We start from the raw sequence: 22,730 nt of genomic DNA, 5'->3' as shown, positions 1-22,730 counted from the left end.
CCACCACTCGGCTGGACTGGTTTTGCACATCCTGGGTTTTATTGCATACTGCGTTCTCCTCCTCCTCCTCCTCCTCCTCCTCCTCCTCCTCCTCCTCCTCCTCCTCCTCCTCCTCCTCCTCCTCCTCCTCCCTCTCCTCCTCCTCCTCCCCTCCTCCTCCTCCTCCTCCTCCTCCTCCTCCTCCTCCTCCTCCTCCTCCTCCTCCTCCTCCTCCTCCTCTCCTCCTCCTCCCTCCTCCTCCTCCTCCTCCTCCTCCTCCTCCTCCTCCTCCTCCTCCTCCTCCTCCTCCTCCTCCTCCTCCTCCTCCTCCTCCTCCTCCTCCTCCTCCTCCTCCTCCTCCTCCTCCTCCTCCTCCTCTCCTCCTCCTCCTCCTCCTCCTCCTCTCCTCCTCCTCCTCCTCCTCCTCTCCTCCTCCTCCTCCTCCTCCTCCTCCTCCTCCTCCTCCTCCTCCTCCTCCTCCTCCTCCTCCTCCTCCTCCTCCTCCTCCTCCTCCTCCTCCCTCTCCTCCTCCCCTCCTCCTACCCCTCCTCCTCCTCCTCCTCCTCCTCCTCTCCCTCTCACCTCTACTCCTCCTCCTCCTCCTCCCTCTCCTCCTCCTCCCTCTCCTCCTCCTCCTCCTCCTCCTCCTCCTCCTCCTCCTCTCCTCCTCCTCCCTCTCCTCCTCCTCCTCTCCTCCTCCTCCTCCTCCTCCTCCTCCTCCTCCTCCTCCTCCTCCTCCTCCTCCTCCTCCTCCTCCTCCTCCCTCTCCTCCTCCTCCTCCTCCTCCTCCTCCTCCTCCTCCTCCTCCTCCTCCTCCTCCTCCTCCTCCTCCTCCTCCTCCTCCTCCCTCTCCTCCTCCTCCTCCCTCTCCTCCTCCTCCTCCTCTCCTCCTCCTCCTCCTCCTCCTCCTCCTCCTCCTCCTCCTCCTCCTCCTCCTCCTCCTCCTCCTCCCTCTCCTCCTCCTCCTCCTCCTCCTCCTCCTCCTCCTCCTCCTCCTCCTCCTCCTCCTCCTCCTCCTCCTCCTCCTCCTCCTCCTCCTCCTCCTCCCTCTCCTCCTCCTCCCTCTCCTCCTCCTCCCTCTCCTCCTCCTCCCTCTCCTCCTCCTCCCTCTCCTCCTCCTCCTCCTCTCATCCTCCTCCTCCTCTCCTCCTCCTCCCTCTCCTCCTCCTCCTCTCCTCCTCCTCCCTCTCCTCCTCCTCCCTCTCCTCCTCCTCCCTCTCCTCCTCCCTCTCCTCCTCCTCCTCCTCCTCCTCTCCTCCTCCTCCCTCTCCTCCTCCCTCTCCTCCTCCTCCTCCTCCTCCTCCTCCTCCCTCTCCTCCTCCTCCTCCTTCTCCTCCTCCTCCTCCTCCTCCCTCTCCTCCTCCTCCTCCTCCTCCTCTCCTCCTCCTCCTCCTCCTCCCTCTCCTCCTCCCTCTCCTCCTCCCTCTCCTCCTCCTCCCTCTCCTCCTCCCTCTCCTCCTCCTCCCTCTCCTCCTCCTCCCTCTCCTCCTCCTCCTCCCTCCTCCTCCTCCTCCTCCTCCTCCTCCTCCTCCCTCTCCTCCCTCCTCCTCCCTCTCCTCCTCCTCCCTCTCCTCCCTCTCCTCCTCCTCCTCCTCCTCCTCCTCCTCCTCCTCCTCCTCCTCCTCCTCCTCCCTCTCCTCCTCCTCCTCCCTCTCCTCCTCCTCCTCCTCCCTCTCCTCCTCCTCCTCCTCCTCCCTCTCCTCCTCCTCCTCCCTCTCCTCCTCCTCCTCCTCCTCCCTCTCCTCCTCCTCCTCCTCCTCCCTCTCCTCCTCCTCCCTCTCCTCCTCCTCCTCCCTCTCCTCCTCCTCCTCCTCCTCCTCCCTCTCCTCCTCCTCCTCCCTCTCCTCCTCCTCCTCCCTCTCCTCCTCATCATCTAAAATCTGTTTCTTGGAGTACAGGGCACAGGTTCCTCCCACCTGTTCCCTCATGCTACAAATCTTCCCTCTTGCCATTATCTGACGGTGGCAGCATATAACCCAGGCTTAAAGTGATTGTAAAGGCAGAAGGTTTATTATCTTGATGCATTTTATGCGTGATCCTCTTACCCCCCCCTAATGCTTACAGTAGGTCCCTCTGGACCCATCGAGGTTGCAGGATTGTCTCGGCTGCCTGGGACATAACCACCCACCCCCCCCCCCCCCCCATTGGCTGAAACAGCAGAGTGGTGCCAATGGATGCAGGGAGCTGTGGCTAGTATGGGGTGCCCCCATAGCAAGCTGCTTGCTGTGGGGGCACTCAACAGGAGAGAGAGAGAGGTCAGGAGCACAGAAGAGGAGGATCTGGGCTGCTTTGTGCAAATCCACTCCACATGGCAGGTAAGTAACATGTTTGTTGTTTTTAACTAAGAAAAGATACTTTACAGTCACTTTAATGAATACTGTGTACTGTACTCCAAGAAATATAGATTTTACTGGCAAGTTAAAAATCCTTTTTTATTATCCAATTGTTTTTCCATCATGAAGCTTAGTTATTGCCTTATTATGTTCAGTGTGTTCTGTGCATTGCTTAAAGCGGGGGTTCACCCTAAAAAAAAAATTCTAACATTACATTCAGCTCACTACCGACAATGACCGTATGCAGATCTTTTTTTTTTTTTTTTTGGTGTACATACCTCGTATAGCTATTTTCTTAGCCGGCTTCCGGGTAGTGAATGCCGCTGGAGTGGGCAATCCTATGCAGCAGTTAGTGATTGACGTAATGACAAAACTCCCCCACCCGTCGCATAAGGAGCGTCACGAGTTGCCGAAAGAAGCCGAACGTCGGTGCGCAGGCGCCGACTCGATGTTCGGCTTCTTTCGGCAACTCGTGACGCTCCTTATGCGACGGGTGGGGGAGTTTTGTCATTACGTCAATCACTAACTGCTGCATAGGATTGCCCACTCCAGCGGCATTCACTACCCGGAAGCCGGCTAAGAAAATAGCTATACGAGGTATGTACACCAAAAAAAAAAATCTGCATACTGTCATTGTCGGTAGTGAGCTGAATGTAATGTTAGAATTTTTTTTTTTTAGGGTGAACCCCCGCTTTAAGGTGAATCTGTACCTGAAATAGTAAATATAAGGTCAGGTGCTTTAGGCCCTTAAGGCACTTTTGGGCTGCTCTGCGTTGTGGTAATGCATATTTATTTATAATTATGGCACTTCATGTGTTGGGCTGCGTTCACAACTGAGTGTAGCGTTTTGCGGTGTTTTTTACTGCCATTTTGGACAGGTCTAGGGTCACCAATGTTAAAAACAGGAAAAAAGCCCAAATACGCTCAATTCGAGCGACAAAAAAAGGGTCCAGAACTTGTTTGAGCTTCAGGCGTTCGGCGTCGGGCGTTTTGGAGTGGAGATGTGAACCACCTCCTTTGAGAATAATGTATTTTTTCCCCTCTAGCGTTTTGGAGCTTCATGCTTCAGGCGACAAAACGCTCAGGTGTGAATGCAGCCTTATGGAGTGCTGCATCGGGGAAAAATGCTAAAAGTCATTTTTTTTTTTTTTTTTTTGGCCTTTTCTTCGGTATTGACAGCCCATTCAAAATGAATGCCCAAACTTTTAACTCCTGAGACAGCAGGTGCTAATGTAAAGCACAAGAACAGCTCACACACAACCCATGACACGTCCAGCATTCACACAATGAACAAGAACAACAAAATGTAAATTGGCCCTCCAAAATCAAAGTATATCTGAAGCCAGAATGTTTTAAAATCTTTTTATTGAAGTGAATTATCTGTCTTGTTTTTAACTTTCATTTTTATGTCTGTTGTATTGATTGAAGCGAAGAACCCCAAATGTAAGAACCCCAAATGTAAATAAATATTCTGTTTTTTGTTTTTAAGGACAAGAGATAAAAAGAGAGAAGATGGGAAATGGAGGGAATTTGACCGACACAGAGACAGATATGATTGGCGGAGAGGCAGAAGTAAAAGCCCATCCAAAAACAAGCCATTAAATAATAGTAGGAGTCGTAGCAGGGGAAGAAGCAGGGACCGGGAATCTACCAGAAGCCGAGGTACTGATCTTTACCTCATGTTTACGTTCACCACCATAAGGCTTGTGAGAACAAATGCATGATTGTCTTCTGTTTTACGTTTTGCTATCTGCAGCAGGGTGAGCATAGTTGATTGAGCACCTTTTTAAAGGATAGTTCACTTAATAATAAAAAAAAAATGTGCATTTATTTTTGGTAAGGGACATTGTATAGCGTTGCAAAGATCTGCTGATCGTGGATGTAATGCCACAGTCCTGCGCACTGTGTGTATCTGTCTGCCTCTATCTTGGTTATGGGGGGGCAGCTGCCACGCTTCAAAATTGCGTTTGATCGTGGAATACCGACAAACTTTTACCCTTTAAAATCTCCATAGGCGACGTTTAAAAAATTCTACAGGTTGCATGTTTTGAGTTGGAGGAGGTCTAGGGCTAGAATTATTGCTCTCACTCCAACTATCGCAGCAATACCTCACATGTGTGGTTTGAATACCGTTGACATATGCGGGCGCTACTCGGGTATGTGTTCGCGTCTGTGCGCGAGCTTGGTGGGATGGGGCGCGTTTTCTGGCTCCTAACTTTCTTTATCGTACATCACCGGACACAGAGCAGCATAGCCATTACCATATGGGTTATAGAGTGTACCTTCAGGTGCTGGACACTGGCATTCTCAGACAGGAAGTCCCCTCCCTATATAACCCCCTCCCATAGTGGGAGTACCTCAGTTTTTTCCCCAGTGTCTTGGGTGTTGGTCACAGATAGCTATGCCTCTAAGGTCCTTGGGACTGGGGCAGGCTTACCGGATCTGTCCAGAGTGCCTCAGAGCCTAGGTGGACAGTACTCGGGCCCCAGGTCGTGGGGTTTGCCTATGTCTCTCCTTGGAGGGCTGGATCCTGGGGTCCAGGGCTTTGGTATCTTCCAGACCAAAAGACCCTGTTGCCAGGATGCTGTATAGGTTCAGGGGAGTGGTGTTCCTGTTCAAGGACCCGGGTCCCCGAAGGTCTGAAACAATACCCACGGAGATGGGGGAAGATTGGGCCTCTTGCTACGCAATACACTGCAGCGTGGAGCAGGCAAGATGGGAAGCCTGCGGGACTTGGTTCGACGGCAGGATTCACCACAGGGAGTTGCTGGGGGTAGCCTTTAGTTATGCTCTGCATCTGTCAACCATTCCACTATGTCTTCCTAGACAGGTTGGATTAATACTTTCCCCTGTATATGCATGTAATTCTCCCTACAGAGGCTGTGTTAGCATGTGTTGCTGTACCGCAGGGTTGTGTATGGGGAAGGGCTCGTTTTTTTTTTGTCTGGAAAAATGGAGGACAGCCCACCCCTTCCATGATAAACATTAGGTGGCTCCTTGCGGTCCCCTGTTTTGTCTTACCCTTTTTTGGATGTACGCTGAGCGGTCCCACGTGTTCCTGGGTGCGGATTCCTCCTCCAGTGCGGCGCTCCTGGCCCCCTCCATGGTGTACTGCGAGTGTCTCACACACACACACACACACACACACACACACACGTGCACGCGCGCACATGAGGGATAACGTGTGGGGGCGGGCGCATCGAACTAAGTCGGGGGGCGTTCCCTGCGTCGCAGCATAAGCTGTGAGTGTGTTCATTTCAGCCCAGCGCGGCTGACGGGTAATTGGGCTCTCAGAACAGCAGGGAGCGTCGATTCTCGGTACCACAGTGGCACCCAGTGGAGGTATAGGGACCTGCGGGTCTGGAGCTGGCTCCACTCTGACCTTACTATTTTTTGTTAAAGCCAGGGGTCTCTCACAGCAACCAGGGCGTTTTGTAGCTGGGCTAAACACAGCACATAGGAAGGTGGAATTTAGGTTCCTTGTGGTATTCCTTCCTAGGGGATCAGGCGCAATAGGTTCTTCCTAATATTCCCCTGGCCTGGGTTTTGGTAGTCTTGCCACAACAGTCAGTTGTTGCTAGCAGAGTACCTCAATATTGTACCATGGCTCCCAAGGGCGCGGGGACAGCAAAAAATGATAAAAATGATAAAAAACAAAAGGGTTCCACTTCAGGCTCGGAGGATCTTGGTCAGGCTCCGCCGGGTCCACCTTCTCCTGAAAGACCTGAGGAAGCTGCCTTGGATGATCCATCGCGGTTGTTAGGTGCTGTGGCTGACCCTATCCAACCCAACCCTGTGTATGTCACGGAGGAGATGTTAGCGTCCACCCTGGGTGGACTAGAACAGAGATTGGCAGTTTTTAATTGCCAACTCGGTCTCAGGAAGGAAACGGGTTAGATCCCCATCTCCTAAATTCGTGTCCTCGGATGCAGAGGTCCTCTCCCCAGAGGAGTTGGAATCGCATGAGGATCAGGAGGAACAGAACCTTGAAGGTTCCGACGTGGAGGAATCCGCTATAGAGGAACCATTTTCTGCCTCCCAGGCACTGAGTCTGTGGATTCAGTCCTTAACGGACATGGTCCGCTCTGCTTTTAAACTGCCGATCCAGAACCCACAGGTTCCTGCGGTTTCCTCTTTGGGCTCCTTAAAGGCGCCACTAAGTAACGCGGTCTTCCCAGTCCATCCTCTTTTGGAGGACTTGATTTTCCAGGACTGGGTGAAGCCTGGTAGAATTTTTATTCCTCCCAAGAGGTTTTCTATCCTCTATCCTATGGGGGAAAAGTTTTCAAAGAAGTGGGCGCTCCCTGCTGTGGATGCAGCCATCTCTTGCGTTAATAAATCCTTAACGTGCCCAGTTGAAAACCTACAGATGTTCAAAGATCCAGTTGACAAGCGCCTGGAAACCTTGCTAAAGGCTTCTTTTTCCACGGCAGGGGCAATAGTGCAGCCGGCAGTAGCTGCTATTGGTGTTTGTCAGGCCTTGAAGGACCAGACAAAACAGATGTTAAGGGATTTTCCGGCTCATCAGGCTCGTGAATTAGCTGACCTCCCTAGAGCCCTGTGTTTTGCGGTGGACGCTATTAAAGACTCCATCCAACAGGCTTCCCGGTTGTCGCTATTCTTGGTGCACATGCGTAGGCTCTTATGGTTAAAGAACTGGTCGGCAGAGGCTCCGTGCAAGAAGTTATTGGCAGGTTTCCCCTTTCATGGGGGAAGACTATTCAGAGAGGATCTGGATAAGTATATTCAGACCATATCCAGTGGTAAGAGCACTCTCTTACTGGTAAACAAAGCGCGCTCGGGGTCCCACTTTTAAGAGGCAGGTGTCTCCAGCCCCAGGGCCTTCAGCCTCCAGGCAGTATCGACGGCCTCCCTCACGTTCAGGCTATAACAATAAGCCACAAGGACAGGCCTCAGGTGGCAAGAAACCCTGGTCTCGCAAGCCAGCAAAGCCGGCCCCCAAGTCAGCTTTGTGAAGGGGCGCCCCCACTCATTCGGGTGGGGGGAAGGCTTCAATTATTTTCAGAAATTTGGGGAGCCAACGTCCCAGACAAATGGGTCCTCTCGTCTGTAGCTATAGGCTACAAGCTAGAGTTTGGGGATTTTTCCCCCCCTCCGCATTTTCAGGAGTCAAGTATGCCCGGCGATCCGGCAAAGAGGGCATCGCTGCTAGCTGCCTTGGATCGCCTCTTGCTTCAGGGGGTGATTGTAGAGGTTCTGGCCCAGGAATACGGGCTAGGGTTTTATTCCAATCTCTTCATTATACCAAAACCCAATGGCGACGTCAGGCCAATTCTATACCTGAAAGGTTTGAACTTTTTTCTAAAGGTCCGTCCTTTTCGGATGGAATCCATTAGTTTGGTGGCCGCCGCTTTGCAGCGGGACGATTGTCTAGCATCAATAGACATAAAGGATGTGTACCTCCATGTTCCGATTTCTCAGGCACATCACAGGTTCCTGCGCTTCGCAGTGGCTCAGCGCCACTAACAATTTGTAGCTCTTCCGTTCGGGTTGGCCACGGCCCCCCGGGTCTCAGCTTGGAACAAAACGACGCAGACCTTGGATCGCCCTTTAGTCCTCTCGGCAAGGGTGCGGCAAAGTCTATGCTGGTGGTTGGTACCTCAGAACCTACAGAAGGGAAGATCCTTCTGCCCCGTTTCCTGGAGGATACTTACCACAGATGCCAGCCTGACAGGTTGGGGGGCGGTCCTAGACGGACGAACCCAACAAGGAGTTTGGTCGCAATCGGAGAAACTCCTACTTATCAATGTCCTGGAGATCAGAGCTGCACGGTTAGCCCTAAAGGCTTGGACCTCCAGGTTACAGGGGTCACCGGTGAGAGTGCAGTCTGACAATGCCACAGCCGTGGCATATATAAACCACCAGGGGGGCAGGAGGAGTCAAGCTGCTCAGAGAGAGGTGAACCTGATCTTTCTCTGGGCAGAGGCTTATGTGCCCTGTATCTCGGCAATATTCATTCCCAGAGTAGACAACTTACAGGCAGATTTTCTAAGTTGCCAGCAATTGCTCCCCGGGGAGTGGTCTCTCCACCCCCAGGTCTTCCAGGAGATTTGTCAGAGGTGGGGAGTTCCAGATGTAGACATCATGGCATCAAGGTCTAACAAGAAGCTGGACATATTTGTGTCCCGGTCAAGGGATCCTTGGGCCTGCGGGACCGATGCATTGGTTTGCCCCTGGCATCAGTTCAAACTACTGTATGCGTTTCCCCCGTTACAGTTGCTTCCTCGCCTGTTACGCAGGATCAGGGTAGAGCACAAACCAGTTATCCTGGTGGCTCCGGCTTGGCCCCGGAGGTCGTGGTATTCTCTGATTGTGAGAATGGCGGTGGCACTTCGGCCAGACCTAATATCTCAGGGGCCGATCTTCCATCCTGCCTTAAGGCATCTAAGTTTGGCGGCTGAATCCCTGATTCTCAGGGGTAGAGGCCTCTCTAGCCAGGTAATCTCTACTCTGATTAGGGCTAGGAAGCCAGTCTCCAGAGTAATTTATTACAGAGTGTGGAAGGCCTATCTTGTTTGGTGTGAGTCCCACAAGTGGCACCCCCGGAAATATACCATTGACAGGGTCTTGCAATTTCTACAACTGGGAGTGGAAAAGAGCCTGGCAGTAAGCACTATCAAGGGCCAGATTTCTGCCCTATCGGTATGGTTTCAGAGACCTTTGGCCACCCACACTCTGGTTAAGACTTTTTTTGCAGGGAGCCTTGCATATTTATCCACCAGTTGTCAAGACACCCCTTTGCCCATGGAACCTAAATTTGGTGTTGTCGGCTCTGCAAAAACAGCCTTTCGAGCCGTTGTCAGAGGTTCCGTTATTATTGACGAGAAAGTTAGTATTTTTGGTGGCAATGGCCTCTGCTAGAAGGGTGTCAGAGCTGGCAGCTTTGTCTTGCAGAGAACCGTATCTCATTCTGCATAAGGACAGAGTGGTTCTCAGTCCTCACCCGTCCTTTTTGCCAAAGGTCATATCTAATTTTCACTTAAATCAGGATTTGGTTCTACCATCTTTTTTTCCCGGAGCCTACCACGAGAAAGGAAGGATTGCTGCATACCTTAGATGTGGTTAGGGCCATGAAGTTCTATCTTAAGGCCACAGAGGGAATTCGGAAGACGGATGTGTTGTTCGTCTTACCGGATGGACCGAAGAAGGGTCAGGCGGCAGCAAAGTCCACCATTTTTTTTTTTTTTTTTTTTCTTTTTTTTTCCTTTTTTTTTTTTTAGATTTAATTTCTCTTTATTGTTTTCCGTTTTTTCTTTTTATAAAAAAAAAAGGGGATCAAATTACATGTGAATGATACACATTATCTGATACACCATATACATGAATAAAGCAATAGTATAATTTATGAATCGGCTAGTTTCATGTGTTCCCTCCCTCCCCCCTCCCCCCCCCCCCCCCCCCCGTCCACCCCCCAATTAACATTATAGACAATTAAAGGAGAAGAGAAAAGAAAAGAAAAAAAAAAGAAAGGAAAGGGAAAAAGAACCTAGGAGGAGGTATCCTCGTCTGGGTTGTCCATTGATCAAACAAACGCAGGAGAGTAGGTTAAGAGGAGAGCAGGAGAGAGAAAGCTCGAGGGGCATTGCCAGTAAGCAAGCCAAAAGTATTGGAGAGTGGGGAGACCTTGCTTTTCTTCAGCAACAGTCCATGGCTATAGAGAAGTTTTGGCACCCAATGGGGAAAAGAGGATTTTCAGACCCCCTGTACCAGTTATCTATCCAAGGGGAATCCCATTTCTCTTAGCCAAGGTCCCCACACTCTTCTAAATCTACCATAATTTCCCTGCTTAATAAAGGCCACCCTCTCGCACCATACCAGAGCATTGATGGTTTCAACCCAGTTTTCAACAGATGGAGGGGCATGCGCTTGCCATCTCTGAGCTATTAACTTCCGAGCTTGGAATAAGCACCTAAGTACACTTTCCATAGCTCCTGGAGGAATTCTATGGTCTTCCATACCTCCTAACAAGCAGGTTATAGCCTCCGGCTCTAAAGAAGTTTTAAAGATTTTGTTAATCCTATTTATCACTTCTATCCAGTATCTAAAAAGCTTGGGGCATCTCCAGAACATATGAATAAGATCCCCCGATGTCTTGCACCTGGGGCATTCATCACTCTGGTTCCAACCTAGAAAAAACATTTTTTTAGGGGTGTGGTAAACCCGGTGCAATAGAAATAAATGGGACAATCTCTGTGCTGGAGCGATTGACACCAATGTCCCTCTATATAAAATATCGTTCCATTGCTCCGAGGTTAGCAACCCAATATCTTTTTCCCATCTTTCTCGGCTCTTAGACGCCCCACTTTGGCTTATAGATTTAGTGCCGAGTTGGTCATATAGTGCCGAGATTTGGCCTTTCGTGATATTCGTTTGAATTGTCTTAAGAAGCACGGGGATATGTGTCCTAACCATTGGGTAAGCCTTAAACTGAGTCTGGAGGGCATGTCTGATCTGTAAATAATTAAAAAAAGTTTTATTTGGTACATCATATTCTTCTCTCAATTTCGAAAACGTTTTGATAAGGTTGCCCTCATACATATGTAGTAGCCGTGTTTTTCCTTGGATCTCCCAAATTCTGGGGATTTCTAAATCTTTAAGTTCCGTTAAGTTCTTATTGTGCGAAAGGGGAGCAAACTCAGTTATCCCAATATAGCCTAACAAAGCTTTCGTAGTCTGCCACACTTTGTTAATTAGCCTTATAGTCGGGCATTGGTAGACAAATGAGTTTGCCTCCAGGGCTTCTATTAGAATTTTATGTGGGGCCCTTGATAACATTAACCTAAAGCAGTTATTACCAAAATTTAGATTGCCACAGCCCGCTAACTGCTGTAGCTGAGACGCCAGGAAATATGATCTTGGGTGTGGAACCGCCATCCCCCCTTCCTTCACCGGGAGCTGCATCGTCTGCAATCTAATTCTGGACTGGCCTCCCTTCCACATTAACTCCCTAAATAATGTTTCAAATCGTTTAAACCATATTTGGTTCAGCCAGATTGGAGAGTTGTGTAGCACATATAGTATCTGGGGGAGCCAGATCATTTTTATCAGGTTGCATCTCCCAGCTACAGAGAGGGGGAGCCGGTTCCAAATGTCTTTTTTTAATTTCAGTTTTAACAATAGTGGAGCTATGTTGTTACTGGTGTACTCCTTAGCCTCGCTAGTAATCCAGACCCCTAAGTACTTCAGTTTTGTTGTAATTCTCAGCTGGGGTATCTCGGCAATTGTCTGTTCACATATTGGATCTATTGAAAGTAGAGCCGATTTTATCCCAGTTGACAATTAGTCCCGAGAACCTTCCAAATTCCCTTACCATTCGAACCACTGGAGCCAGCGATCTATCCACGTCTCCTAAGAAAAACAAGACATCGTCCGCGTAAAGCGATATCTTGTCTTCCTCCGAGCCCCTTCTAAACCCCAGTATGTCTTTGTTTAGTCTAGCTTTAATAGCAAGAGGTTCCATGGCCAATGCAAACAAGAGTGGGGAGAGGGGACAGCCCTGTCTCGTTCCCCTTTCAAGTTTGAATGTATCTGAGGCGTCACCGTTAATTTTTATTTTTGCTCTTGGTTCGTTATATAGGAGTTTGACCCACTTGGTAAATATTGGACCAAATCCAAAACTTTCCAATACCTTCCATAGGTATGGCCATTCGATGCTGTCAAACGCTTTAGCGGCGTCCAAAGCCAACAGTGCTCTAGGCCTATCGATGTCAGTGGGGATCTGGATATTTAGGAAGGCCCTTCTGATGTTTATGCTGGTTGACCTGTTCGGGATAAACCCTGATTGGTCAGAATGGATAAGACTCTCAATGCACCCTTTTAAGCGATTTGCCAAAACCTTGGCAAGGATTTTTGCATCTGTGCAGAGCAATGAGATTGGGCGATAAGAGGAAGGGTCTAATTTATCTTTTCCCTCCTTATGGATTACCACAACCGTTGCCTCCATCATAGAGGGCGGGAGCTGTCCCTCCCAAAACGCGCTTTTCAATGTCTGAAGCAGTTCTGGTAGCAAAATTGCACCATACCGCTTATAGATCTCTATTGGAAGCCCATCAGGGCCAGGCGATTTATGGTTAGACATCCCCTCCATCACCAGCCGGAGTTCCTCCAGTGTAACAGGGGACTCCAATTTCTCCCTATCGTCGTCTGACAGAGTTGGAACCGGAGTTCCCCCGAAAAAAGGACTCCATACCTTAATTTCCTCCCTTAGACTTATAAAGAGATTTATAAAAATCATAGAATACATGTCTTATCTACCTACCATCAGTGCAAATATCCCCTGCAGGGGCCCTGATTGCTACAATATTGGAAGAGGGAGAGTTGGCCTGTATCAGCATGGACAGCACTCGTCCAACTTTCTCCCCTTCCCCAAATTGGGTTTGTCTCTGGAATATTTGATGATTCTGTGCTTTCCTCATAGTCGCCATTCTATAAACCTCTTGCTTGTCCAGCCACTCTTTTTGGGTGTTTAGAGACGGGGCATCGATAAATCGTTGTTCGGCTACCATCGCTTCACTCCTTAGATCCTCCTCCCATGCCCTGGACTCTCTGCGCACTCTAGCCACACTCTGAATCAACAAGCCCCTTAAGTAGGCCTTCAGCGAGTCCCAGACCACTCCAGGCTTTGCCGAGCCTGTATTTATTTGCACATATTCATTCAGGCTATTGAGAAGTTCCCGTGGTTCGCCCAGTAACTCAAGCCAGCATGGGCTAATTTTCCATTCTCTTGGAGAAGTTCTCATGTTTGTCCTAATAACTAACTCCAAAGGTGAGTGGTCTGAGACCCCCCTTGGCCCGTACTCTACCTTCTCAACCAGATCCAATACCAACTCATTGCCCAGGGCCAAATCGATTCTCGACAAGGTAGAATAGGAACTAGAAAAACAAGAGTACTGTCGGATATCAGGATGGCGAGTGCGCCAGATGTCCATTAGTCCTGTCTCGTCTAGGAATTGGGTCAATCGGCTCACTTGTTCTAGCTTTGGTTCGTGTGTCAGAGGAAATCTATCATAGGCTCTATCTAGAACTTCGTTATAGTCGCCTACCGCAATCAGGGGGGTATCGATTTTATCAAGCATAAATTCGACCAGCCTCTGTAGGATGTCGAATTTAAAGGGGGGGGGGGGATATAAATGTTGGCTAGTACAAATGGCCTGTTCCCAATAGAGCAGGCCAAAAATATGTACCGACCTTGATCGTCGATCCAGCTTTTCTCACAGGTAAATGGCACATCCTTTCCCACCATTATGCTCACCCCCCTCGAATAAGAGGAGTGAACTGAATGATAGCGAAATGGAAATTTCCGTGAGCCCAACTGGGCCATTGTATCTTTAGTAAGGTGTGTCTCCTGTAGGCAAAGTATCCCTGGCCCCCTCCCGTCCATTGATGCTAGTACCAAGGCTTTCTTAATGGGGTCCCCCAATCCACGTACGTTCCATGATCTAACCCTCAAAGCCATAGACTGTAGAGAAACAAGCAATTATAAAGAGTAGCAAAAGTAGAGATAGTAGAAAGAAAGCCACCTCTTCTGGTCTCCCCCTCCCCTCCCTCTCTCCTGCCCTCCCCCCCTCCCCCCCCCCCTCCAGACAGCCATACAGGCTACAACTCCTCCTTTTTCCTGTATTAATTAAGATAACTCCCTTTCTCAGAACTCCCTCCCAACTTCCTCCCCCCAAACCCCCCTCCCTCTCCCCTCCCCCCCTGCCCACCTGGGCTCCCCCGTGGGGCTACACCTGTGGCCTCACCTCTCCCATCTACCCGCAACCATACTCTCATTCTTACACTCATGTGCCTCTTGCCCTCTATTGAGGTGCGAAGATCTCCACCCTCCCCCCCCATCAATTGAATCAAAATCGAATTATGGCTAGGTGTAACATCTCAAGTCAAGTAGAACCTTTAAAAATACAAAGAAACAAACTTAAATAAAATATAAAAGTGTCAATTGATACATAGTGCCCCCCCCCCCGAGCAGAAAGGAGGAAAAAAAAAAAAAAAAAAAAAAAAACCCCTTCCTTCCCCTCCCCTCCCATAAAAAAAAAAAAAAAACCCCTTAGTTAATAAAGATTAAGTGCAGTTCATCTTGTAGTGCAAGTTTTCTTGTGCTAATTTTTCTTGTGAGGACAATCTAAAACAAAAAAGGGGAGGATGAATAAGTCCAAGTACATGTGCATCTAGTAAGTAAAAAGTAATTAAATCAATATAGTCTACCCCCCAAAAAGAAAAAAAAAAAAAAAAGGGGGAAGGAGAAAAGGGGGGAAGAAAAACACCATAATAAGTAATAAGTGTAATTCATCATGTGGTGAAAATTTTCTGATGCTGAATTTTCTTGTGAAAATGATCTAAAAAAAAAAGGATTCAAGAAAAAATCCATATGGACTTTCTGTGCACCTAACAAGTGAAAAATTATTAAAGTCAATATAGAGTCTCCCCTCACAAAGGAAGGGAAGGGCGGCCCTCCCCAAAAAAAAAAAAAAAGGGGGAGAGAGGAGGGTAAACAACTATGTTAATGTCTATAGGTCCTTGGAGTTTGCTTCCAGCCACTTTATCCCCTCTGCCGGGGAGTTGAAGAAAAAGGTCATGCCCAAGGCTGTAACCCGTAAGCGGGCTGGGTACTGTAAGGCATATACCACCTTATGCTGTTGTAGGGTGCGCTTTATTGGCATAAATTCGGCCCTGCGCTTTTGTAGGTCAGGAGAAAAATCGGGGTAGAATGAGATTCTGGCTCCCTTGTACATGATCTCTCCCATTCCCCTAGCTTTTTGAAGGAGAGTGACTTTGTCACCATAATAAAAAAGCTTGAAAAGTAATAGTCTAGGCCGCTCTCCTTCCTGCGGGGGTTTAAAGGGCACGCTGTGCGCCCTCTCAATAGAGAAAAAAGACGAGAAAGTAGCAGGGCCAAAAATTTCCTTAAGCCAGCCCTCCATGAAGGCTATAGTATTGGGCCCCTCGCTCCGTTCTGGTAAACCGATCGCCCGGACATTATTCCTTCGGAGCCTATTCTCAATTTCGTCTATTTTTGCTGCTTGTTTCGTTTTCTCCTGTAGACCTCTGAGTTCATTTTCAAATGGATATAAGGTATCTTCAACTGTACTCATTCGTTCTTCAAGGGTGGTAACCCTTTCAACAGTTTTACGCATGTCTTGATGTATTGAGACAAGCTCTTCTCTCAGAGTCTTTAGCTGGTTATCAAAGCCCACCATAAGCTCTTTACAGTCATTGACAGCCCGCAGAACATCTTTCAATGTTGGCTCTTCTGCTAGCTCCGGGGCGGGTGGGGTAGTAGTATCCAATACCACTTGTCCAGCTAATGCAGGCACAGTCACGTGAGCCCCCCCCCCCGAACCCTTTAATAGTATTCGGGCCTTTGGTTGCATTTGAATTTGTGGGGTTGGTCGGTTTAGAGACTGCTGTCCCCAGACTTTTCCTAGCCCCTGATGGTACTGCAGAGCCCTTGGACTGTGTTGCTGGAGGTGATGGTGATGGGCCTCTTTTAGTAGGAGATTGAGGCATAGTCTGAGAAGGGTGAAAAAAGCGCTCCAGCTTAGCTGCTGCAGCCTGGCTACCCTTATCCTTTCCCTTGGCGGACCGTGTGGTCGGGGCACCCTCTATGTGTTGCTGGTCCTCAGCCCCGCGTTTACTAGTCATAGTAAACATATTGGGGAGGAGAGAGGAAAAAATATAAAATGGAGTGACCCCCTAATAGTGAGGAAAAAAAAAAGGGGGGGGGGAGGGTGACAAGACTCTTAGGAGCCCCTAAGGCTTGTCAATAGCCCCCGTATCTCCCAAATCCGCAGCAATATATATGTGAAGACAATACCCCTTAGAGGTTAAATGGGCTGCTAATTATGACAAAATACAGTAAGGAAATTTTTAAGTCCACTTCGCTCTCCTCTCTTTCCCCTTTCCTTTCCTCTCCCCCTCTTCCTGGCCAGGAATTGAAGTCCTTAATAGTCAGTCTGTTGCTACAAACGAGGGGGGAGCCACATCCATTAATCAAAGTCCCAAGTACCAGGATCCCAGGCAACTGGCCGGGAGCCGTGAGATAGATATATTTGCACTCTGGAGCAGACGTCTCCTTACCAGTACCTCCACGCGTAGTATCTCCCCTCTGCTGGCTCCTCTTTTCCCCTCCAGAGATGACGCTGATGGAGCAAGTCCCTTTCCTCCGGCTCTGTGAATCGTCTCCCCCGCTCCGACCAGCTCCGATCAGCGTGACAGGCGCCTTCGTGAGGTTCCGGATTCTCGCGAGATCTCGGGAGTATCGTCCTGGAGACCCGAGTCAAACACCGCTTCCTCGTGTAGTGGGAGGCGACTCCCCACCTGAGCAGCACTCGGGGAGCCAACCAGGGAGCAGCCGGGGAGCCCGTCCAACACCCAGCAACCTCGGCTCCTCCGATTCCTCCGACCACAGCCGGCCAGTCCCAGCCAGGTAGGTGATAGTAAACAGGGATGGTAATCGTCCGGGGGTTAGGGATCAATGCTTAAACACCATATTTTCCGTCCTTGGGCGGGGAGGTGTAGAGACCTTCACACTCTCATGCTCACCCCAGTACTATCACTCTCACTCGGTCCCACATTGTTTAATCCATCTCTAGATGGATTAAACAATTGATTGTCCAGGCCTACGGCTTAAAGGGAGTAGCTCCTCCCTTATCAATAAAGGCCCATTCTACTAGGGCCATGGGCGCCTCCTGGGCAGCGCACCACCAGATCTCCATGGCTCAGGTTTGCAGGGCAGCGACCTGGTCGTCGGTCCATACGTTCACAAAATTTTACCAGCTGAACGTTAGGAGTGCTGACGCAGCCTTTGGGCAGGCTGTTCTGCAGGCGGCAGTATAGGATCCTCGGGTCCGGGGCACCCTTACTTCATGGATTTCAATTTGAATTGATTTTTTATTGTGATGTCTCCCTCCCCTCATTGAGCATTGCTTTGGGACATCCCATATGGTAATGGCTATGCTGTTCTGTGTCCCGTGATGTACGATAAAGAAAAAGGGATTTTTATATACAGCTTACCTGTAAAATCCTTTTCTTGGAGTACATCACAGGACACAGAGCTCCCACCCCTCTTGTGGGGAAGTTTTTGGGAGGCATACTGCTTGCTACAAAACTGAGGTACTCCCACTATGGGAGGGGGTTATATAGGGAGGGGACTTCCTGTCTGAGAATGCCAGTGTCCAGCACCTGAAGGTACACTCTATAACCCATATGGTAATGGCTATGCTGCTCTGTGTCCCGTGATGTACTCCAAGAAAAGGATTTTACAGGTAAGCTGTATATAAAAATCCCCTTTTTTTTTTTTTTTTTTTTTTTTTTTTTAGCTGGCTCCTAGATTCCAAGCAAATTTGTCAAACCCTGGTTTATATGAAGTTTGACTGGTATGGGAAGAGAGCGGAAAATGTAGAGAATTCTTGGTAAAAGGGTAATTTTGATCGCATTTACACTCCCTAGCTAGGACATCCTATACAATGACCCTAGGTCTAGGTCTGCTTTGAGCTTTTTGTACATGGGTGGGAAATTGTTTGTATAGCTGATTTATAGTGGCTGTAAGGTGGATGCCTAGGTATGGAATGGAGGTATTGCTCCAAGAGAAGGGTAAGTGACTCCTCAGTTTGCCTGCCAGGGTCGGGAAAGGTCTATGTTGAGGGCAACATATTTGGACATGTTAATTGGCAGGCCTGAGACCTTTCCAAATTTTGTTTAAAAGCTGGAGAATATTAGGGGTGGAAAGTAATAAAAAGGACGTTGTTAGCGAAAAGCGCACATTTTGTGGATCGACTGGCCACCTTGAACTTTGAATGTCAGGGTGTCTTCTGATCGCAATAGCTAGCATTTCTATTGCTATTGCAAAAAGGAGGGGGTATCCCTGCCGTGTTCCCTTTTGTGATAGGGAAGAGGTCTGAGAGGTGTTCCTGTAGTCTAACTTGTGCCTTGGGGTGGGAGTAAAGGGCTTCTAATTGAGAAAGTTGGTACCTAATCCCCATCTTTCCAGTGTAGCGAACAGGTAGGGCCAGGTGACTGTGTCGAAGGTCTATGGACAAGAGGAAGCCCTCTTATGGAGGCCCCCTATCCCAGCCTGACTTTGGGAGAGATATAGTTCAGTGCCCTCATCTGGTCCGGACCCTGTCTCCCAGGAATTAAACCTGCCCTTATGATCATAAGACCCTATGAGGGATGCTGGCTTATTGGATAGGATTTTCGTCATTATCTTCAGGTCGTTGTTGATTAGTGAGATTGGTCTATAATTACTTGCTTCGCTCGGGTCTTTACCTGGTTTGGGAATATATGCTCGGCTTGCTGCAGAGTCTAGGGGAGAACCCTTACTGAGAGTTTAAAAATCGGACCAGATAAAGAGAGGACCTCTATGAAGATCTTATAATATTGTGTCAAAAAGCTGTCTGTACCTTGGGCCGAGACAGACCATATCTTGCTCCATACCTCAGACTCACTTGGCATCCCGTGCCTCTAGCTGTGCAATACCCTGGTCGGACCATTCATTAGTTACCCTCAAGATCACAGGCTCTTCAGCCCCTACAGGTACTCACCAGTGGCACCTTAATGAAACTCTCCTTACCAACCTAGTGCATTGCACCATACTAGAGAAAGAACTCTGGAAATGTTTGCACATTATTGACATAGCGGACATATCCCTGAGCTCTTTGTGGGGGGGGGGGGCTCATAAGGCAGTACTGAGGGGAAAAGTTTTCCAGCTTGCCTCACGCTTAAATCGGGAACAGCAGATGGATGTAGTGAACCTAGAGAACGTATTCCAACCCCTTAGCAGGATACACAAACTCAAACCCACGCCTGACTCTCTAGCTAAATTAGATGCTGCTAGAATAGACAGAAATTTGGCCTTTACCTCCAGTGCAGAATACACCCAAGATGGGCGAGTGGTCGATTTTTACCTACACACGTATAAAGTTTTCCCCCAACTAGCGGCAAAACTATCCCCTAAACATAGGATCTACTCCTTGGCCAAAATTAAATCATTATCCGGCTCTTTGATCCAGAACCCCAAAACTTATTCTAGAAGCCTTCCACTCATTCTACTCTAAACTTTACTCCGAGACCAGCTCTAGCACACCACATAAACGCAACACTTTAGATGATATAACCCTCCCCAAACTCTCTGATCCACATCGCTCCATAATGGACTCCAATTACTGAGGAAGAAGTCCGACCAAACCCAGCATATCACCTGTGCCCACCACCCTACACACTGCACTTCTCCTCCCAGCAAGCCATCACAAAGGCTTGTGATGCACACCAGCACCCTCCATCTTCGACTTTCTGAGGAAGGCGCAGAAGCAAGGAACGGGTCAGCGCATGTGATGTCTCAAGTCAACCTGACAATTGGATCCATGCCATTGAGTCTCTGTGGAGTTCTGTTACATTGTGGATACACCATTAACCAGTTCCCTATTGGAGTGATATGCTGGGTTTGGTCCATGAGGGAGGACCTTTTGTATCTGGTAAAGGGATTTTTGAATAACGGTGGTGGATTCACATGAGGCCTTCCGGGATCACAAGCATTCATTGGTCGGATTGTGCACGGGTGTTTAATCTAAAGCTCATCTATGAACTGTCTTCATTCACTGGGACATTATATAATCTATTGATTTTTTTCATTTTTTGATTCACGATTTTCATTCATTCAATTTCCATCCTTTAATTGCTATTTACCCTGCATTAGATGGATGGGGTTTATATTTATATTCATTTGCAGGTTCACCTGCAGGTTTAGTTTTTAAGTTGGTTGAAGCTATATTTGTGAATATGAATTGCTGCATCTTGATATGTATTATCACTTCATTTACTGATGTCTGTTATTAATTTATCACCAGGCATATTTGATTTGCATTGGGCTTTATGCCCCTTATATGTGTTTCCTTAATAGGAACACCACTTTTTGGTTTAGCGCAATTACATTTTTCCCATATATTTTTTTCTTTGTTTCATAGAATAGTTGCTGCTTATTAATCCAGATCCTAGCATTTTTTTAAACTTGGCGCAGTTGTTTCCATCTAACAGATGCATTATAGTCATGGATGTTACTCATAGGAGTAGCCAACGTGTTTGCAAGCAGGCAGAGGAGCTGGAAGTGGGTCTGCAATTGTGTCTTGGTCTCCTGTGTCTCTGCATGGAGGGGACGTGGCCGCCACCTTGGAAGACTCGGGGGTTGCTAGGCCGAAATTCAGCTGGCCACTAACCTTCTTTTGATGGATCCCTGACAGTAGTGGTCGGGGAGGATTGTATCGAGCGGTCCCGTTCGTTGCTGCTGATGTGGGGGCTGTTGAAGGACCGGAGCAGGTGGTCGGCGCTCCCAGCTACTGCGACTTCCCGCATGCTCACCTTCTATATGAACAGATTTCATGTACAAAAATGCCTTTACCAATGATGTGGGAGACGTGTGGGAGAGTTGTCTTGATGCAATTCGTCTGTGCGTCATGAACAGCAGCTTTGGTAACATTGCACATAGATGACGATACGTGTCGAGATCACTCTCCCACACGTCACTACCAGCCCAGAGAGTGGAACGCAGGCTATGCAGTAAGCAGTGTCCACATCTCTCACATGAGTAGGGCTGATGTTTTTTCTTTTGCGACATTCAGTTCTGTCATATTGACAGTTTAACAATAATTGCATGAATTTTTTATTATGTATGCTGCAGTTTTACAATCGGGCATCTGAGGATTTTACCCTGAGGAGTTTCTTTTCCATATATTGCACATTGCACAATTTTGCCCTTGGAGCCCTTGAATTACTATTGGAGTTAACCACCTGTAGAGGATGTCGTACTGGGATTGGACCCCATTAATGACCTACAAGCTCAGTAGACTCGTTTTTTGCTATAAGGCAAGGGAGTCCCGCACTCATCAGATATGCCAATCTTTTTGATCCCCCCCCCCCCCCCCATGAGGTAGATGCATTGACACTGGTGGGACATGGAGCACCACGGCACTGTTTTATGAGGAAAATACTTTTGCACAGCCATTGCTATATGCACTTTAAATTGTCGTCATTTTTAATATACAGTGCCTTGCGAAAGTATTTGGCCCCCTTGAACTTTGCAACCTTTTGCCACATTTCAGGCTTCAAACATAAAGATATGTTTTGTGGAACGAAATTTATTGGATATTTCAAACTTTTTTTAACAAATAAAAAACTGAAAAATTGGGCGTGCAAAATTATTCAGCCCCCTTAAGTTAATACTATGTAGCGCCACCTTTTGCTGCGATTACAGCTGTAAGTCGCTTGGGTTATGTCTATCAGTTTTGCACATCGAGAGACTGAAATCTTTGCCCATTCCACCTTGCAAAACCGCTCGAAGCTCAGTGAGGTTGGATGGAGAGCGTTTGTGAACAGCAGTTTTCAGTTCTTTCCACAGATTCTCGGTTGGATTCAGGTCTGGACTTTGACTTTTGACACCTGGATATGTTTATTTGTGAACCATTCCATTGTAGATTTTGCTTTATGTTTTGGATCATTGTCTTGTTGGAAGACAAATCTCCGTCCCAGTCTCAGGTCTTTTGTAGACTCCATCAGGTTTTCTTCCAGAATGGTCCTGTATTTGGCTCCATCCATCTTCCCATCAATGTTAACCATCTTCACTGTCCCTGCTGAAGAAAAGCAGGCCCAAACCATGATGCTGCCACCACCATGTTTGACAGTGGGGATGGTGTGTTCAGGGTGATGAGCTGTGTTGCTTTTACGCCAAACATAACGTTTTGCATTGTTGCCATAAAGTTCGATTTTGGCTTCATCTGACCAGAGCACATTCTTCCACATGTTTGGTGTGTCTCCCAGGTGGCTTGTGGCAAACTTTAAACAACGCTTTTTATGGATATCTTTAAGAAATGGCTTTCTTCTTGCCACTCTTCCATAAAGGCCAGATTTGTGCAGTATACGACTGATTGATTGTTGTCCTATGGACAGAGTCTCCCACCTCAGCTGTAGATCTCTGCAGTTCATCCAGAGTGATCATGGGCCTCTTGGCTGCATCTCTGATCAGTCTTCTCCTTGTATGAGCTGAAAGTTTAGAGGGACGGCCAGGTCTTTGTAGATTTGCAGTGGTCTGATACTCCCATTTCAATATTATCGCTTGCACAGTGCTCCTTGGGATGTTTAAAGCTTGGGAAATCTTTTTGTATCCAAATCCGGCTTTAAACTTCTCCACAACAGTATCTCGGACCTGACTGGTGTGTTCCTTGTTCTTCATGATGCTCTCTGCGCTTTAAACGGACCTCTGAGACTATCGCAGTGCAGGTGCATTTATACGGAGACTTGATTACACACACACAGGTGGATTCTATTTATCATCATTAGTCAGTTAGGTCAACATTGGATCATTCAGAGATCCTCACTGAACTTCTGGAGAGAGTTTGCTGCACTGAAAGT

General features: G+C 48.2%; 1 protein-coding gene across 3 annotated transcripts in view; it reads left to right on the top strand.

Moving 5' to 3' along the window:
* RBM27 (RNA binding motif protein 27) overlaps positions 1-22,730 on the top strand; it is a 152,131-nt gene that overhangs the window by 26,519 nt on the left and 102,882 nt on the right. For all 3 annotated transcript variants that reach the window (XM_040344582.1, XM_040344581.1, XM_040344583.1), the window contains exon 5: positions 3,802-3,974. In XM_040344582.1, coding sequence (XP_040200516.1) covers positions 3,802-3,974 — 173 coding nt within the window. The remainder of the gene's footprint in view (positions 1-3,801; positions 3,975-22,730) is intronic.

The sequence above is a fragment of the Rana temporaria genome, chromosome 3 (genome assembly GCF_905171775.1).
Source record: "Rana temporaria chromosome 3, aRanTem1.1, whole genome shotgun sequence".
Classification (NCBI taxonomy): Eukaryota; Metazoa; Chordata; class Amphibia; order Anura; family Ranidae; genus Rana; species Rana temporaria.
The sequence above is the reverse complement of the archived record's forward strand: the minus strand, read 5'-3'. Positions and strand labels throughout refer to the sequence as shown.